The sequence below is a fragment of the Mastigoproctus giganteus genome, chromosome 4, assembly GCF_048544385.1.
Source record: "Mastigoproctus giganteus isolate SK-2022 chromosome 4, ASM4854438v1, whole genome shotgun sequence".
Lineage (NCBI taxonomy): Eukaryota > Metazoa > Arthropoda > Arachnida > Uropygi > Thelyphonidae > Mastigoproctus > Mastigoproctus giganteus.
Window position 1 is genome coordinate 14681840 of NC_143578.1, and position 16384 is coordinate 14698223.

The 16384-nt window shown below is 37.1% G+C and overlaps 1 protein-coding gene across 1 annotated transcript in view; it reads right to left on the reverse strand.

The window, feature by feature from the left end:
* LOC150086423 (maternal embryonic leucine zipper kinase-like) overlaps positions 1 to 16384 on the reverse strand; it is a 92802-nt gene that overhangs the window by 38005 nt on the left and 38413 nt on the right. The window contains exons 8-10 of the mRNA XM_090372162.1: positions 11150 to 11248; positions 8140 to 8301; positions 3072 to 3158 (exon numbers count right to left, since the gene is read on the reverse strand). Of these exons, the coding sequence (XP_090228288.1) occupies positions 3072 to 3158; positions 8140 to 8301; positions 11150 to 11248 (348 nt within the window). The remainder of the gene's footprint in view (positions 1 to 3071; positions 3159 to 8139; positions 8302 to 11149; positions 11249 to 16384) is intronic.

Consider the following 16384-nt stretch of genomic DNA (forward strand, 5'->3'; position numbering starts at 1 on the left):
AGTTACTCAACACAGCCCATGTATTTACTTGTTCAATGATGACTCCCAGCAGCTCTTGAAATCCCCAGCAACTTGCTCTCTAGGCTGCTGCTCATTACAATAGAAGCACCTGTGTTCCTAAAAATCTCTACATTATGGTATTTTGCACATTAAAAACATCAAGGCTTATGGGAAAAATAGGGATAGGGTAGAGCACTCAAAAAATGTTCAGTTCTGGTAAGTAAAACACTAAAAAAAAGTTAGAAACCCAATAAAATTGCTAACACAGGTTTAAATTTCTAATAAATAAATAAATATTACAGTAAATATAGAGCTTTATCTTGACAAGATATGTTTTGCTTGATTGATATTTCTTCACAGACATTTTCTTTTTTTTTTTGGATTGTAAAATTTAAAACAGTAAAAAAGATAACCAATCAATAACGACGAACACAGGATCACAAATTATGCAAGTGAGACAAGTTTATGAAGCTTAAAAAATAGGAATGAAGAGAAGATTCTGAAAATTTGTTTTTTATATGATTGAAGATTTCGTGGAAGGGGAAACACATTTCACCATAATAACATAAAAACCCACACAATTCCAGCTATCAGTATTATTGCAAATGCAGTAGGATAGTTTACTACCCATTTATAATTAGATTGCACTAACAGAAACGCCCAATAAACTATTTTTTTTATTTTTTAGTTGTTGGCACATCGACTTCTGTGGCCATAATGCACCTCCCAAGGTTTTTGCAGTACAGTAATACCCCGAAGTTACGCGATAGGTGGGTCCGACGAAAATCGCTTAAGTCGAATTCGCGTAAGTCGGGGTACAACTTTGCATATAAATACATATAAATTTTGTTTAATTGGGACCAGGGACTAACAAAAACACTAGTTTAGAAGAAAAATATTAATAAAATTGAAGTTCTTTATACATATTAATACAAAATATGCATTAAAAAAATAAATGACTTACGTAAAAAAATTATTTCGATGTCGATGGCTTCATAAAATCTAACAAATTCGTCTGACGACACAGAGACTTCTTTTTTTCACGCAGAATTTCTTCGTAGCAAGCTAATAATTTTTTCATTCTTTGCTTTGTAACTATAACGTGTTCTTCGTTGTAGTCTATGTTTTCTAAAATTTTTAAGCCCTTTTCAACTGAGCTAAGACCTTCTGTCAAGTTTGCAATTGTCATGTGCTTTTCGCCGTTGCCTCATTTAGGCCTGTAGCACGTGCAATATCACATGGTCTTTCATTTCGCTCAAAGCGTTTCACAATTTCATATTTTTTCTCTATCGACAGAGGCGGACTGGCCATAAGCCTTACCGGGGAAACCCCGGTGGGCCCGTGTAATTTTGGCCATAAACCATAGTATGAGGCCACTATAAATTTTTGACCCAGTCCGCCTCTGTTTATCGATAATTGCTTTTCTTTTTCTCTCTGAATCTGCAGTGTCTTCACCAGTACGCTTCCTTTTCACACCTTTTAAGTATTTTACTATTTTTAGAGAATAAAGCACAATTACAAAACGAGGAGGCACGCTTGATACACATAAACAAAGCTGCACGCATGTAGCAACTGAATAAACAACACCATAAAGACAGAGATACACTATTAACACCTCACATTTCTAGGGGTTACTACCATAAAACAATAAAAACAATTTCCAGTTGCGTTTCTGCTATAAACTGGTAGTAAACTCGATCTAATTGCATACCGATAGCTGGAATTGTGTTGGTTGTTAAGTTATTATGGTGAAATGTGTTTCCCCTAAAACAAATACATTTTCAGAATCTTCTCTTCATTCCTATCGTGTTGCGTTTGGTTGGGGTGATTCTGCGTTCGACTGCCATTTCTTGTAAACACAAAGGCGAATCGTGCATAAGCCAATTCGGTTCGTGTTATATTATAAGATATCGTTACCATATTTATAAATAGTGTATGATCGAATTCATGTAGTGTAAACACGTGTTATACGAGGACTAACTGTATACGGCTCGACCGACGCGATCCATTTCTCTTGTGAAAACGATGTAATTTCCGACAAACGAATTCGAATGCACACATATAAATATGACAGTTGGAATAAAAATTCTTGTATATGTGTGCAGCTCATGCGCAGTAAAGTTGAATTTTGTTCATCTTTCGCTCTCACTCTCCGCCGTCGCACCTTATATCGATAACACATGAAAAACGACCCTGAAGATAGTGGGCAGCAGTGTTGCCAAACGAAAAAAATCAAGAACCGCGTAACTCCGAGTTCGCGTAAGTCGGGGTAGTGTAAGTCGGGGTATTACTGTACTTTGATCCAAGTCCGAGGCGGGATTCGAACCCGCGACCTTTGGGTTGCCAGGAAGGCACTTTACCCACCCGGCTAGCCTGGTCGGCCAATAAACTGTGAACTGCAAATTGTTTTTATTATTTTATGGTACTGACCTCCAGAAATGTTCTCCTCCGCTCAAGCTATCTAGCCTTATGAAAATTCTGTTCGAACAGAAAAATGTGAGCTCGTGAAAATATGAGTCAGCCTACGATATCACGTGTTATCTTGTGAATACAGCGAATGACAAGCGTGTCTCTGACCAATACAATTACAGTAAATGGGAAATATAGCTCTCATATATTTGACATTTTTTAAGCTTCGTAAACTTGCATGTATTGCTGCGCAGGTTGCTATTCAGCTTGGTGCCCAAGTTTTCATTCACCTGGTGTTACTCGGAGAGGGAATTGCACAAGAACCAATGCGAAAATCAAGTTATACTGCATTGTTCCCTAATATATCATTCACCGTTACGAAAATATGTGCTATAGCAGAACAATAAAGAGTTCTACTGCTACTAATTATTCTCTTTAACAGAATGAGCTTAATGAAGGATATCACAATTCATATTTTAGAATTAAATATTTTATCACACATTGTAAATATTCCTTACTCTTTACAGTAAAATACGTGAAATATTTATTTTCCTCTTGGTAATAGGGGAACAACTATTTATCACATCTATGGTTATGTATGAATAAACCTCATTTAAATTAGACTAAATCAGAAGAAATAACGTCCACAAATTGAAACTTACCTCAAGTAACAGTTGTTCGACAGCCTTTCTTGATTTTCCACAAAACATTGCAAGTTCGAGGACACAATCTAAATCAAGCCCACTACTCTGAAATAAAATGCAATTTACTTAAATTATACTATGGGATACTATAATTTAAGTTTTAATAATATTGCACAGTTAGCATTAGTTTAAAAATGCAGACTGATGCAAGGAAGCAAAACTCGTAGTATCTGCCATCAACAAGAAAAGGAAGAAAACCCATAAAAATAAATTAATAAATAAAAACAATGTCTTCCTATTTTTATATTTTATCTACTTCAAATATTTACCAAATTCTCCATTATATCTGCATTAGCCTCTAACTCTACAAGACTAAGAGGTAACTTATGACAGCTAATCATTCTGACAAATGGCAAATTTCCTCACATCCGCTCCAATTAACTTAATTTAAATCTATGTTCCCTAGTGTCTAACATCATAAAAAGAGAAAATATTCTCCTCTCATTGTGTGCTCAACCCTTTTAAGGCCTTCACACAACATGTCAATTAGATATCCACACAGGTGCCCAGATTCCAAACTTTACAGCTTACAAAGCTATCTTTTCCTGTAAGATTATTACATTCCTTTTTTACCCTTTCAACTAGGTAAATATTCCTGAAATGAGATTTCCAGACCAGTCAAGACATTATAAATAATTAGGCGTATAACCAGTAAAATAAAAATATCTTTAATCACAAATAGATACCTGTAGCTTTCGAGACCTAAACGTGCCTCTTTGACAACAGAAAATGGAAACTTTAGAGATAAAATTATTCTAACGGACACAGTTGAGACATGTGAGGATACAAGATAGGTCATTCAATCATTAAACTGGCATTGTTGCTGCATGCGTAGTTTCTCCAGCACTTGTCTAGACATAAAACGGTTGCCTCTAAGATGGGGTGTAGTCTCATGCCTTTGCAGTGGTTCATGGCTCTCGAATTACACAATATATTGAGTGACTCTAACCAGAGGGGGTGGCGAAAGTGTGGGAGTGGTCGATTACTTCATAGTCCCGCTTAGGATTGAGGTCGTGGTGGGTGGACCAGTAGTGTTCTGTGATTGCGGACTGGTCGGTCTCAGCAAGGCGAATCGCTCTGTCATGTTCTGCAAGGCAGTCTTGAAAATGTCTCGAAATCTCTCCTATGTAGCAGCTGTCACAGTCTTTGCAGGCTATGCAGTATATTACACTGCTGCGTTAGAGAGGGGTGACCGGGGTCTTTACGTTGGAAACTAGAGAACGTAAGTTTCTACCAGGCAGCTGCATGCATTTTATGCAGTATTCTCAAAGGATTTTTGAGGTCTGGCCCAACATGCCTGGATAGTAGGGAATGTAGGCAGTGGCTCTGAAACAACATTGAAGCAACTCTGAAACAACATACCACGTGGCTCTGAAACAACATTGCTAGAATATTTCAATTCCTTGTCTGTGTTCATCCAGTTCACTCTAGAGTTAGAAGGACGGATCTCTCCCATTCCTGATGTCCTATTAAAACATGTGGGCCCACATCTAGAAACCTCAGTATACTATAAGCCAATGTAGTGTGGACAGTTCACAAACTACAGATCTGGCCATGCTCCTAGTCGTCTCAACAGCACTGCCCACACTCTATTCTCCAGGGCTTGAAGCCATTCCAGCACAGATGAAGCTAGGTGCAACGAGATTTCTAGAGTGAGGACAGACTTGATCAATTGTGGCTACCCAACACACATATAAGACAAGTGCTTATTACAAGCACAGGAGCTCACAGTCCACCCAAGACCACCATCAACTCTGGACAATGTACCTACCGCCTACATTCCCTACTACCCAGGCATGTCAGACCGGATCTCAAAAATCCTCCGAGAATACCGCATAAAATGCGCGCAGCTACCTGGTAGAAACTTACATTCTCTAGTTTTCAATGTAAAGACCCCGGTCACCCCTCTCTAATGCAGCAGTGTAATATACCGCATAGCCTGCAAAGACTGTGACAGCTACTACATAGGAGAGACTTTGAGATGTCTTCAAGACCACCTTGCAGAACACGACAGAGCGATTCGCCTTGCTGAGGCCGACCAGTCCGTAATCGCGGAACACTTCCGGTCCACCCACCACAACCTCAATCCCAAGCGGGACTATGAAGTAATCGACCACTCCCGACACTTTCGCCACCGCCTCTGGTCAGAGTCACTCAATATATTGTGTAATTCGAGACCCATGAACCGCTGCAAAGGCATGAGATTACACCCCATCTTAGAGGCAACTGTTTTATGTCTAGACAAATGCTGGAGAAACTACGCACGTCCATGCAGCAACAATGAACACGATTTTAATGATTGAATGACCTACCTCGTGCCCTCACACACCTCACTGCATGCACAACTGTGTCCGTTAGAATAATTTTATCTCTAAAGTTTAGATTTTCTGTTGACAAAGAGGCACGTTTAGTCTCGAAAGCTACAGGTATCTATTTGTGATTAAAGATATTCTTATTTTAATGGTTATAAGCCTAATTATTTATAATCCTATGGATTCCAGTACAGCAGGCACATTTATCCATTCAAGATATAGTCTGACTAGTAATTTGTAAAGTGGGATAATTAAGTTAATTGGACTGGATGTGAGAAAATTTGCCTTTCATTAATGCAACAACATTGATGCCTAAATTTATTGAGAAAGTTTGTGATTGGTGTTGAAACCATTTGTGCAATGCCATCTTGACCTCTTCAACTGATGAGAAATGACATCCTCTTAATTATCTTTTAGTAATAGCCCAAAAAAAGGTAATAATCACAAGGAGCTAAATCTGGTGAATATGGAGGATAGGGTAATAACTCACACTTCATCTCCTATATCCAATTCAACACAGAATGGTCAATGCAAAGAATGGACTGTGTGATACTATCATGCTGCAGGCATGATAGTATCACACAAAAACAGTGCACTACATCACAATATTTCTTTCAAATTGCTGATGTTAATTGGTTCAGAAGTACATCATATTTGCACTCATCACTGTTTCTCTTTTCTCTCCAGACAATGTTTCAATATCACTAATTCATGATTCCAGAATACATTTCTGTGCCTATGACCCGTCAGTGACCTATTCCTAATGCTTCCGAGAGTAATAATCCATAACCCCATAAAACTGATACCATTCCTGAAAAATACAAAGAACCTGTAGGTTCCATGTTTGTGCCAGGCATGGAGTCATCAATAATGTAAGCTGGATCTAGACTTAACTATCAAGAGAAAACTCTAATAATCAAACCACAATGTTTTAGAACTCTGTCTCTATGGATCCTATGGTGGCCAATGAAAAGCAAACCATTTGTTGGAAAGCATAACACTCTCTTTGATTAAAATTATTTCATATGGTCTGAACTGATACATTGCTTCCTACTTGATACAGAACTCATTCTGCAGCTGCCTGGCAATCAACTATCAGGCTCGGAAAAGCAATTAAAGCCAGGAATGGTCAGCTCTTAGTGAAGCTTTCAATGGACAGATGTGACAAATTATTAATTCTGTTTTCATATTTTGTAATAATTTAGTCTACTGATGACATGTTGTGACAATCCACACACTTGTGTCACATCCCACTAGGTCTGACCTGCTCCAGTCTATCAATGCCTTACCAAGCTGTGACATGCACAAAAATCATGGGGTATCATTCAATAAACACTTAAGATTTTCCACTTCCAAGTTGATATAGGATGAAAAAGAACAATAAAAGTGGGTGTTTTACCCTCAACTATCACATGGGTAACATTCACTGATGCAAATTATTTTTGTTATGCAGATTTTTCATGCCTTATTCTACTGTATTATCTGTGTTATCTATGTTAAACATTTTACATTAAATATTTATATGAACATGTAATAATGAATGTCTGATATGATCATATCTGACATTATCAATATTATCATATGTATATCCTAACTGTTCAAGCAGTCTGTGTAGAGCTGTTGTTATTTGGTTTTTAGGAGCATTAGCAACTAAGGCCATATTGCTCCGGGATATGCGGTGGTCATTCCCTGACCTTTCCGCATCCTCCGTATTTGGTGGTGACGGGCTCGAACCCCGGTCTAATCAAGAAGCGTGTGCTACGCACTGCTGCTCCTTCCCACCTGGCTACGGAGGCGCCCTGTGTAGAGCAGGGATCAAGAATATGGAGGGAGGAGTGGTCTGCGAATAAGGAATGAAACTATTTTCAGTTATTTTGCAAGGGTGGAAGTATCACAAATAGTAGTAATAATATTTACCATATAGTGCATGTAATCCACGGGCTTTTGCTGCACAAAAGCAAATGGTGAATGAGGGAGGGATTTCAAAGTGTATTTAGGATCTTCACTTTTAAATTAATCTATAATATGGGCACACTTGTGTGTCTTCTGGGAGACTTAACAGGGCACTGCCATAGCAATGGCTGTTAAGTATAATTACATGAAAGCCTCAGGGTGCCATTTGGAAAGTCTTGGGTTCTGCCTTTGGCAGTAGCGTCATAAGTTGCAAGTATAAATAAAATACAATCATGAAATAAAATAAACATTTTTATTTCCTTCCACACTATTATATTTCATTTTAATGAAATTTGATTTCCCTGTATAAGGTAATGCATTTCACATCTGCAAAATAACTTTATATAACGAGATCTTTGCATATACGGAATAAATTAAATAATTTATATTTCATCCTAACCAACTGAAGACCCGAGAATATGAACTATTTTTAAAATCAGATAATGTGGGCAACAACAGAATGTCAAAGGGGTTCTGTTTTTGCAAAAGTATAAGATGCCAAATGTCCATATCAAAAAAGAAACAACATTAAAGCAAGATAATATCTTTCTCCTGCTTTGTTTTGTCCTTCCAAGGGACATTAAAAACAAAGAATGTAACTTGGAATTCAGATATAACAAAAAAGCATATTTAGTATTAGTAATGGCCACATGGTGCAAGGAAGCTTATGGCTTATGCTGCACCAGCCAAAAAATAATAATAATAATAAAAAATAAAATAACAAAAAAACAAAGTAAAAAAAAAAATAATAAGAATATTACCTTGCTCCTCCAATTAATTGGAGTAGTATATCCTTCCATAGTCCAAGGATGATCTAAAAGTTGTTCAATGGAAATTCGTTTTTCTGGATCAACTTGTAACAGCTGTGCAAGCAATTTTTTGCTGCCTTCTGATAACCACTCTGGCTTTTCATATTCACCTTTCTAGAAAGAAATATTTCCTTACATTACAAATGCACATAATTTATGACATGAACATGATGAATTTTTTCCTATCCAGTTTATCACAATTTTGCTATATAATAAAAAAAAAAAAAAAGTTGTAATGTATGTAAAAAACTGTACTCAAAATATGGAGAACTAAAAAAAAAAAAAAGCGCCACATATGGAGAACAGAAAAAAAAAAAAAAAAAAAAATGGACATGAACAGAGGATACTATTTGTTTCTTGTTAACTTTTATCAGTTGATTAAAGTTATCAAATATATTTAGCTAAGCAAACATGAAATAAAAATAAGAACTGATAAAATTAACAGCAATCTTTGACTTGTTGATTCTCGAGTCTGTTTAAGATAGGATGCAGGCAAGCCAAGAGGTTTACATACCAAAGGAATTGTCCTAGGGATGGGTTATAAATTTAGCCTTATGCAGGATGAGTTGCCTCCACGGATGGCAGATTACTTGAAGATAAAAGGCCAAACAGATTGTGGATTCCTATTATTGGAAGAGAATAGCTGTATGGAAAGTTTCATGTTGCTGAAACTGATGACAGCTGGTGGATAGAGATGATTTGCAAACTATGATGAATGTACAAGTCCCTTCATAGCTACAGGATTTACAATGAAGAATGATATGGATTAATATAAAAAAGATTAATCAAAATAACTAATCAGAAAACAACTAAAACAGAAAATAAATACCCAAGTTGTCAAGTGACTCGGCACTTAAAACCTGGCAAGCAGTGAGCAAATTATCCACTATTATCTTCATGGTTGTCATGAGTACCAGACACAGCTTTGTTAAGGGGCATACATATAACTATCACTATCATTAGGTGACAGCTGGACAAATAGTGATCACAAGCAATCATGAATATAGACATGGCTGCAACATTAGCAGGGCCTCACAGAGAGAGAGAGAGAGAGAGAGAGAGAGAGAGAGAGAGAGAGAGAGAGAGAGAGCAATGAGATGGTGCACAAAAAAAGGCATTCTTACCAAAACAGACTGGGGTTCTGTAATTTGCAGCAGCTAGAAACCAGGAATCTGCAGAGACCTAAATGAAATGTTTAAGATTTTAAAGAGATTGAATAAGATTGAAAAATTGAACTAAATGCAGATGGGAGTTGACACTTTCTCAGATAGCATGCACAAGGGAATATAAATTTAAATTGGAAAGGGATAGCTGTAGAATAGACAGAGAAATTTACCTTTAGCCAGAGAGTGATTGCTGGAATAAACTTGCTTAGTACTGTGAAAACAGAGTTTTAATAAAATTTAAAGGAGGATTAGATTATTTAAAGAAATGGGCAAATGAAATGGATAAAAAGTTTTTTTTTTTTTTTTTTTTTAATGCTGTATTGCTTCAACTTCCTTGCATCATCTTTTCGATATTAACAGCAGTGACACTAATACAAGATATTATGACTGGATGATGCCCATGTGCTGGCTTTTATTATTTTTTTGATGAAGACCCTCACAGAAAATTTACGATGGTCTTCATCTAAAAGTTAGATGTGTAGCAGTGTTTGGGTTGACAAAAATCAATCCAACAGTTTCAACCTATTTTGGATAAATAGTAAAGTGGGTTGAAACTGAAATTAAGACAGGGATTCACTAGTTACAGTGGTTTCAGAAGCTAGGTTCAGATATAACACCCATCTTCATCTTGACAGGAAAAATTCATCATCCTCTCACAGATAGTTGCAAGCATGAGTCTGATTAAGTGCATGTGCTATTTATGTTCTGAGTATGGGTGGAAGTTGAAATTTCCATATCATCTCTTTCAATAACCACTATTTTTCAACATATACATTTTGACATTAATGGAGTGGTCCTGCACTATACAATTTGCTGGTTCAGTATCCACTATAGCCAATAAAAGTTTGGTTTGGAGATGATAAATGTGTGGAATTATTTTGAGATCAGTGGGTTGTTGGAGAGTGGAGGGATGACTTTCGGAATGGGTAAAACACACAAGGAGTAAACGTTTCACTGACAGAGATGTATGGATTCCAAATCCATAAAGGTAAGCTTTTATTCTTGGACCATGCAATGAATTCTAATATTGATATCTTCCAGAATATCCTTGGAGGCGATGCTGGCAAAAAGCTTGATTTCATTAGCATACACTTCACACTTTTCTTGTTCCCTATGTTAACATTAGCATTAGTTGAGGCATACGATGCAAGAAAGCAAGCTTAGGCAGCATCAGTCAAAAGAAAGAAAAAAAAAAAAAAAAAAAAAACCTCCCATTTCACCCATCCATACACTCCAAATGCCTATCTAGCTCAGCCTCAAATTTATTTAAGCTATCAACTTCCACAACAAGAGATGGAAGTCTGTTCCACCAATCAACTACCCACTGGCTAAAGGCAAATTTCTGCACATCTATTCTGCAACTGTCTTTCCTCAATTTGAATCTATGCCCCCTCAGGTTCGTAACCTGAGCAAGAGGAAGAATCCCATCAGCATTGAGCTTGCTCAACCCGTTCAAGGCCTTATACACCTCAATCAGATCAGATCATCTCGCCACCTAGTCTCCAGCCACTGCAATTTGCAGAACTTAAGCCTTTCTTGGTAAGAGCACCCCTTTGTTCCCCTCACCAATCTTGTTGCTCTTCTTTGTAATTGTTCTAGGAACTCTACATCCTTCCTAAAATGAGGCCTCGGAACAAAAGGAAGAAGAGCAAAAAAACGTTTCAGTCATAATTCCCTATTTTAGTTCTAAAAGTACAATTATAAAACTCAGTTATCATAAATTCATGTCACAAGGCAAACTTTCTCTCAAATTTTCTATACATAAAAAACAAGTATGAATTATGTGGGAGGCATACCTGAATCTTTCTGTAAAGCACTGTGACGTTTTCATCATCAAATGGAAGGCAACCACAAAGTAAAGCATACAAGAGGACTCCCATGCTCCAGATATCAGCCTAGAAAAAGTGATAGATGCAATTGTATTTAACAGAATAAAGCTTGAAGAATAAATCAATTTTATGCATACAGATTTGCAAAAAAAAAAAAAGCATGCAAAGCAAGAGTAAGAAGAAAGTAATTAAAGGCTAGTTAAGATATAGAGTAACAAACAATTCATGGACATATTTTTAAAAAAACTTAATTTTTATAATTTTTTAAGCTGACATTGAGGAAATAAGTCTTGGAAAACTGAATTCTGCCATCAAATTTTAAAAATGGACAAAAACTGTTGTGTGTGGATGAGAGTTCCCAATGTGGAGCTGTATTCCACCAATAACTACTTCAATCACTATCACAGAACTTTTGTTAGACCTGTCCCATGTCAGCATTACATTCTCAAGTGGCTTTGACAGTTTGTCAGTATTAAATTGTTACTTGCACTTTCAACACCTTGGTTTCCCATAATACCTCACCCTTTGTACTTCCTTTTTGTCAGCTTCTTTGGGCATTGCAGGACTGTTTCTCTCTCTCTCTCTTTCAATTGTTTCTTCAGCTGTTTCTGATTTGCTATATTGTTTGTTGTGTGCTATAACATAGGAATTAATGGATTCTCACAGAATATGTCCATAAACCAAACTTTGCTCAAAATTGCCTTCAAGAAATTGTTATATAGTAGTCATTCACAAAATACAGCTTTACAATGATGAATTTATGTTCCATTCTTCATTTGTCCATTTAAGTTTAAATTTCAACTTTCCAGAGCTCAGTGCCTTTCATCATTTGAGAAAGAGAACAATTCTTTATATTTAATGAATTGTTGTTTTGTACATTTGAGAAAGAGAACATTCATTAAATATAAAGAATTGTTCATTATTAAAATGAGTCCATAAATTATGTCACCTTTAAGCATAATTTTTTCATTTTTTAAAATTCAGTGTAACTTCCTTTAATAACTTATTCAAAATGAATGAAACTGTTTATTCATTTAAAGGCACCTACCAAAAAATTATATAATGAGAATAGCATTAATCTGAAAAAGACTACTATCTTTGAGCTGCTCTTAACAAAAACTGGCAACACCATTTTCATAGAGCTTGTTTTCTAAATTTAAATATTTCACTGCACAGATAGGTATTTTTCCCTTTTCCAGTTCCTATCCCTTTCCAGTCTGGTTTTTAACTGCAACATGAAAATCATGTTGCAGTTAAAAACCAGAAAACATATTCACAGAGAAATTGCAAATTCTTTCATAAGTTCAGTTTAGCTTTTGTTATTAACTTTATTATTTTAATTTTCTCCAAAATCCTTGTCCTACTCTTCTGTTATGTTTCATATGATAGTTGACAATGCAAAACAGGAAATATTTTCAAATTAACCTGGTTTTACTTCTCATAGAGAAATAAACTGTGAGTTAGTTGAAAGTTACCTGATATTTTGAATTATCTAAAGTATAAATGCAAAAAAAAAAAAAAAAAAACTATATCTTTCTGGGAGAAGACTTGTTACTGACTAATTTCTCAGGTACTTACTACAGCATGTTTGGAAAGTTGCTATACACCTATTTCAAAGGAAAGTAAGTTTTTAATGTTATTGTTACAAATCATTTCTTATTGCCCAGTTTTACTTACATAAGTAGTCCATTACAATAGATGTTGAAATTGACCACCATGGAAATTCAAACAGGCCTGAACACATTTCATTTTATTTTCAAAAACCTTCTTTAGTTCTTCTTGTGTGATGCCTTTGATGGCATTAATGGTAAGTTGCTACAATGGATAAAGGGATGGTTGAGTGGGAGACTACAGAGAGTGGTAATCAATGGACACTGCTCTTTGTGGACAAATGTTATTAGTGGAGTTCCCTAGGGTTCGGTGTTGGGCCCATTTTTGTTTTGTATATTTACCAATGATACTGATGAAGGTATATACCCATAGACTGGAAATGTGCAAATGTGACCCCAATTCACAAAGGAGGATCAAAGGCTGACACAAGTAATTATAGAACTGTGAGCTTAACTTCCGTTCCAGGAAAATTAATGGAGGCACTGGTTAAAGAAGCACTGCAGGATCATTTAGACAAGACTTCAGTTATAGCTCAGACACAGCATGGTTTTGTTAAGGGGAAGTCTTGCCTGACCAACTTGATTGGATACTATGATGCAGTCACAAAAGAACTGGATGCAGGGAATAACTTTGATATTATATACTTGGATCTTAGAAAGGCTTTTGATACTGTTGCACATGGAAGACTGCTACACAAATTGGAGCAGTGTGACATTGGAGGCAAATTGCTGCTATGGATAAAGGGGTGGTTGAGGGGGAGAAGACAGAGAGTGGTAATCAATGGACACTGCTCATCGTGGACTAATGTTATTAGTGGAGTCCCTCAGGGCTCAGTGTTGGGTCCATTATTGTTTTCTGTATTTATAAATGATATTGATGATGGTATATCAAGCTTAATGTCCAAGTTTGCAGACGATACAAAGGTTGGCAGGGTTGTCAAGGACACTACTGACACCATGCTGCTGCAACAGGATCTGGAAAGGTTGAGCAGATGGGCTGAGAGGTGGCAAATGAAGTTTAACATTGACAAATGTAAAGTACTACACATGGGAAACAGCAACCCCAAAGCAACGTATCAACTCTGTGGTACTACACTGACAGTGGTAGAGAATGAAAGGGACTTGGGGGTGGTTGTGCAGGCAGATATGAAGTTCTCTGAGCAGTGCAGACGGGCTGCAAGAGTAGCTCATGGAGTATTGTCAATGATATACAGGAATTTTTCCAGCAATGATAAGGAGGTGATTATTCCATTGTATAAGGCAATGGTCAGGCCACACCTAGAGTACTGTATACAGGTCTGGAGGCCTCATTTCAAGAAGGATGTAGAGCTGCTGGAACGAGTACAGAGAAGGGCAACAAGATTAGTGAATGGAACAAAGGGGTGCTCTTACGAAGAAAGGCTTAAGTTTTGCAAATTACAGTGTCTGGAGACTAGGCACCAGCGAGGTGATCTGATAGAGGTGTATAAAGCCTTGAATGGTTTAAGCATGCTCAATGCTGATGGGATTCTTCCTCTAGCTCAGAAAAATCACCTGAGAGGGCATAAATTCATTGAGAAAAGACAGATGTAGGATAGACGTGCGGAAGTTTGCCTTTAGCCAGCGGGTGGTTGGTTGGTGGAACAGACTTCCATCCCTTGTGGTGGAGGTTGATAGCCTAAATAAGTTTCAGGCTCAGCTGGACAGGTATTTTGAACGAACAGAGGGGTGAAGTGGAAGTGGGTTTTTTTTTTTTTTTTTTGGCTGATGCTGCATAAGCTTGCTTTCTTGCATCAAATGCCTCTACTAATGCTAATGCTAATATCAGGTTTAATGTCCAAGTTTGCAGATGATACAAAGGTTGGCAGGGTTGTCAACAACAGTAAAGACAGTATGCTACTCCACCTGGATCTAAATAAGTATGGCAAATGGGCTGAGAAGTGGCAACTGAAGTTTAATATTGACAAATGCAAAGTAGTGCATATGGGTAGCAATAACCAAAGAGAAATGTACCAACTATGTGGTACTACACTCAGGGAAGTGGAAAGTGAAAAAGACCTGGGGGTAATTGTGCAATCAAATATGAAGTTCGCTGAGCAGTGCAGATGGGCTACCAAGGCAGGTCATGGAGTCTTATCAATGATATATAGGAATTTTGCTAGCAGGGACAGGGAGGTGATTATCCCATTATACAAGGCGATGGTCAGGCCACACCTAGAGTACTGTGTACAAGTCTGGAGGCCTCATTTTAGGAAGGATGTAGAGTTGCTAGAATGAGTACAAAGAAGGGCAACAAGATTGGTGAAGGGAACAAAGGGGTGCTCTTACCAAGAAAGGCTTAAGTTCTGCAAATTGCAGTACTGGAGTGTAGACACCTGCGAGGTGATCTGATTGATGTGTATAAGGCCTTGAATGGGTTGAGCAAGCTGAATGCTGATGGGATTCTTCCTCTTGCTCAGATTAAGAACCTGAGGGGGCATTCAAATTGAGGAATGACAGTTGTAGAATAGATGTGCAGAAATTTGTCTTTAGCCAGCGGGTAGTTGATTGGTGGAATAGACTTCCATCTTTTGTTGTGGAAGTTGATAGCCTAAATAAATTTAAGGCTGAGCTGGACAGGCATTTGGAACGAATGGTGGGGGTTTGGTTTTTTTTTTTGGCTAATGCTGCATACTTTCATAGCTTGCTTTCTTGCATCGTATGCCTCTACTAATGCTAATGTAAGAAGTTACAGCAGTTTGGAGTTCCTGAAGTAATCATGGGTTTTGTATACTTTATTTTTTGCTGCTCTCACAGATAAAAATCAGATGGATTCAAGTCTAGGGAACAAGGGGTCGAAATTTTTTCAGATTATTTTATTATCAAAAATTTCATCTAGGAGTGTCATCAATTTTGTAGCAGTATGGGCAGTGGTAAAATCTTGCTGAAACCACCCATTCATGATTTCTTTCTCATTCATTTTGCCGATGAATTGGTAGAGAATATTGGAAGAGTAACTCAGAGTTATTGTTTCATTGAAAAAGATAGGCCTAATGATTCTTCTTCTGGAGATAGCAACCCAAACACTAACCTTTGATGGAGAGGTGTTTGATGTAGACTGTGTGGATTTTCAGATGTCCATAATTGGGTATTTTGAGCATTCACATACCTTGAAAAATGGAACGATGCCTCATCAGTGAAGAACGCAAGGTCCAGAATACCACTGGTATTTTCAGTAAGGAACTTTTGAAACCAGTGGCAGTAACGTATTCGATTTTGGCGATCTGCTGCTTTTAATCCTTGGACAACTGTGATTTTATATGGGGAAAGGCAAGCTTCTTCCTTACTGCTAAATATGCACTTGCAAGGCAGATGTTTTGTTGTCGTGACAATTTCAACCTTGATTTTAAAGGACTTTGCAGCATTGAATCTGAAATATCCAGGAGTTTCTCTTCTGTCAGTTTCAGTGACCTTCCATTATGCTCCACGTTGTGTACAGCTACATCACAAAATTTGTCTATTAATGCCGTCACATGTGATGTAGTACTGGCATATTTGGAAATGTTCTTAGAAAAGTTTTCTCGGATGCTTTGTGTGTATACTCACCACACTCATTAAAAATATTCTCAACCAA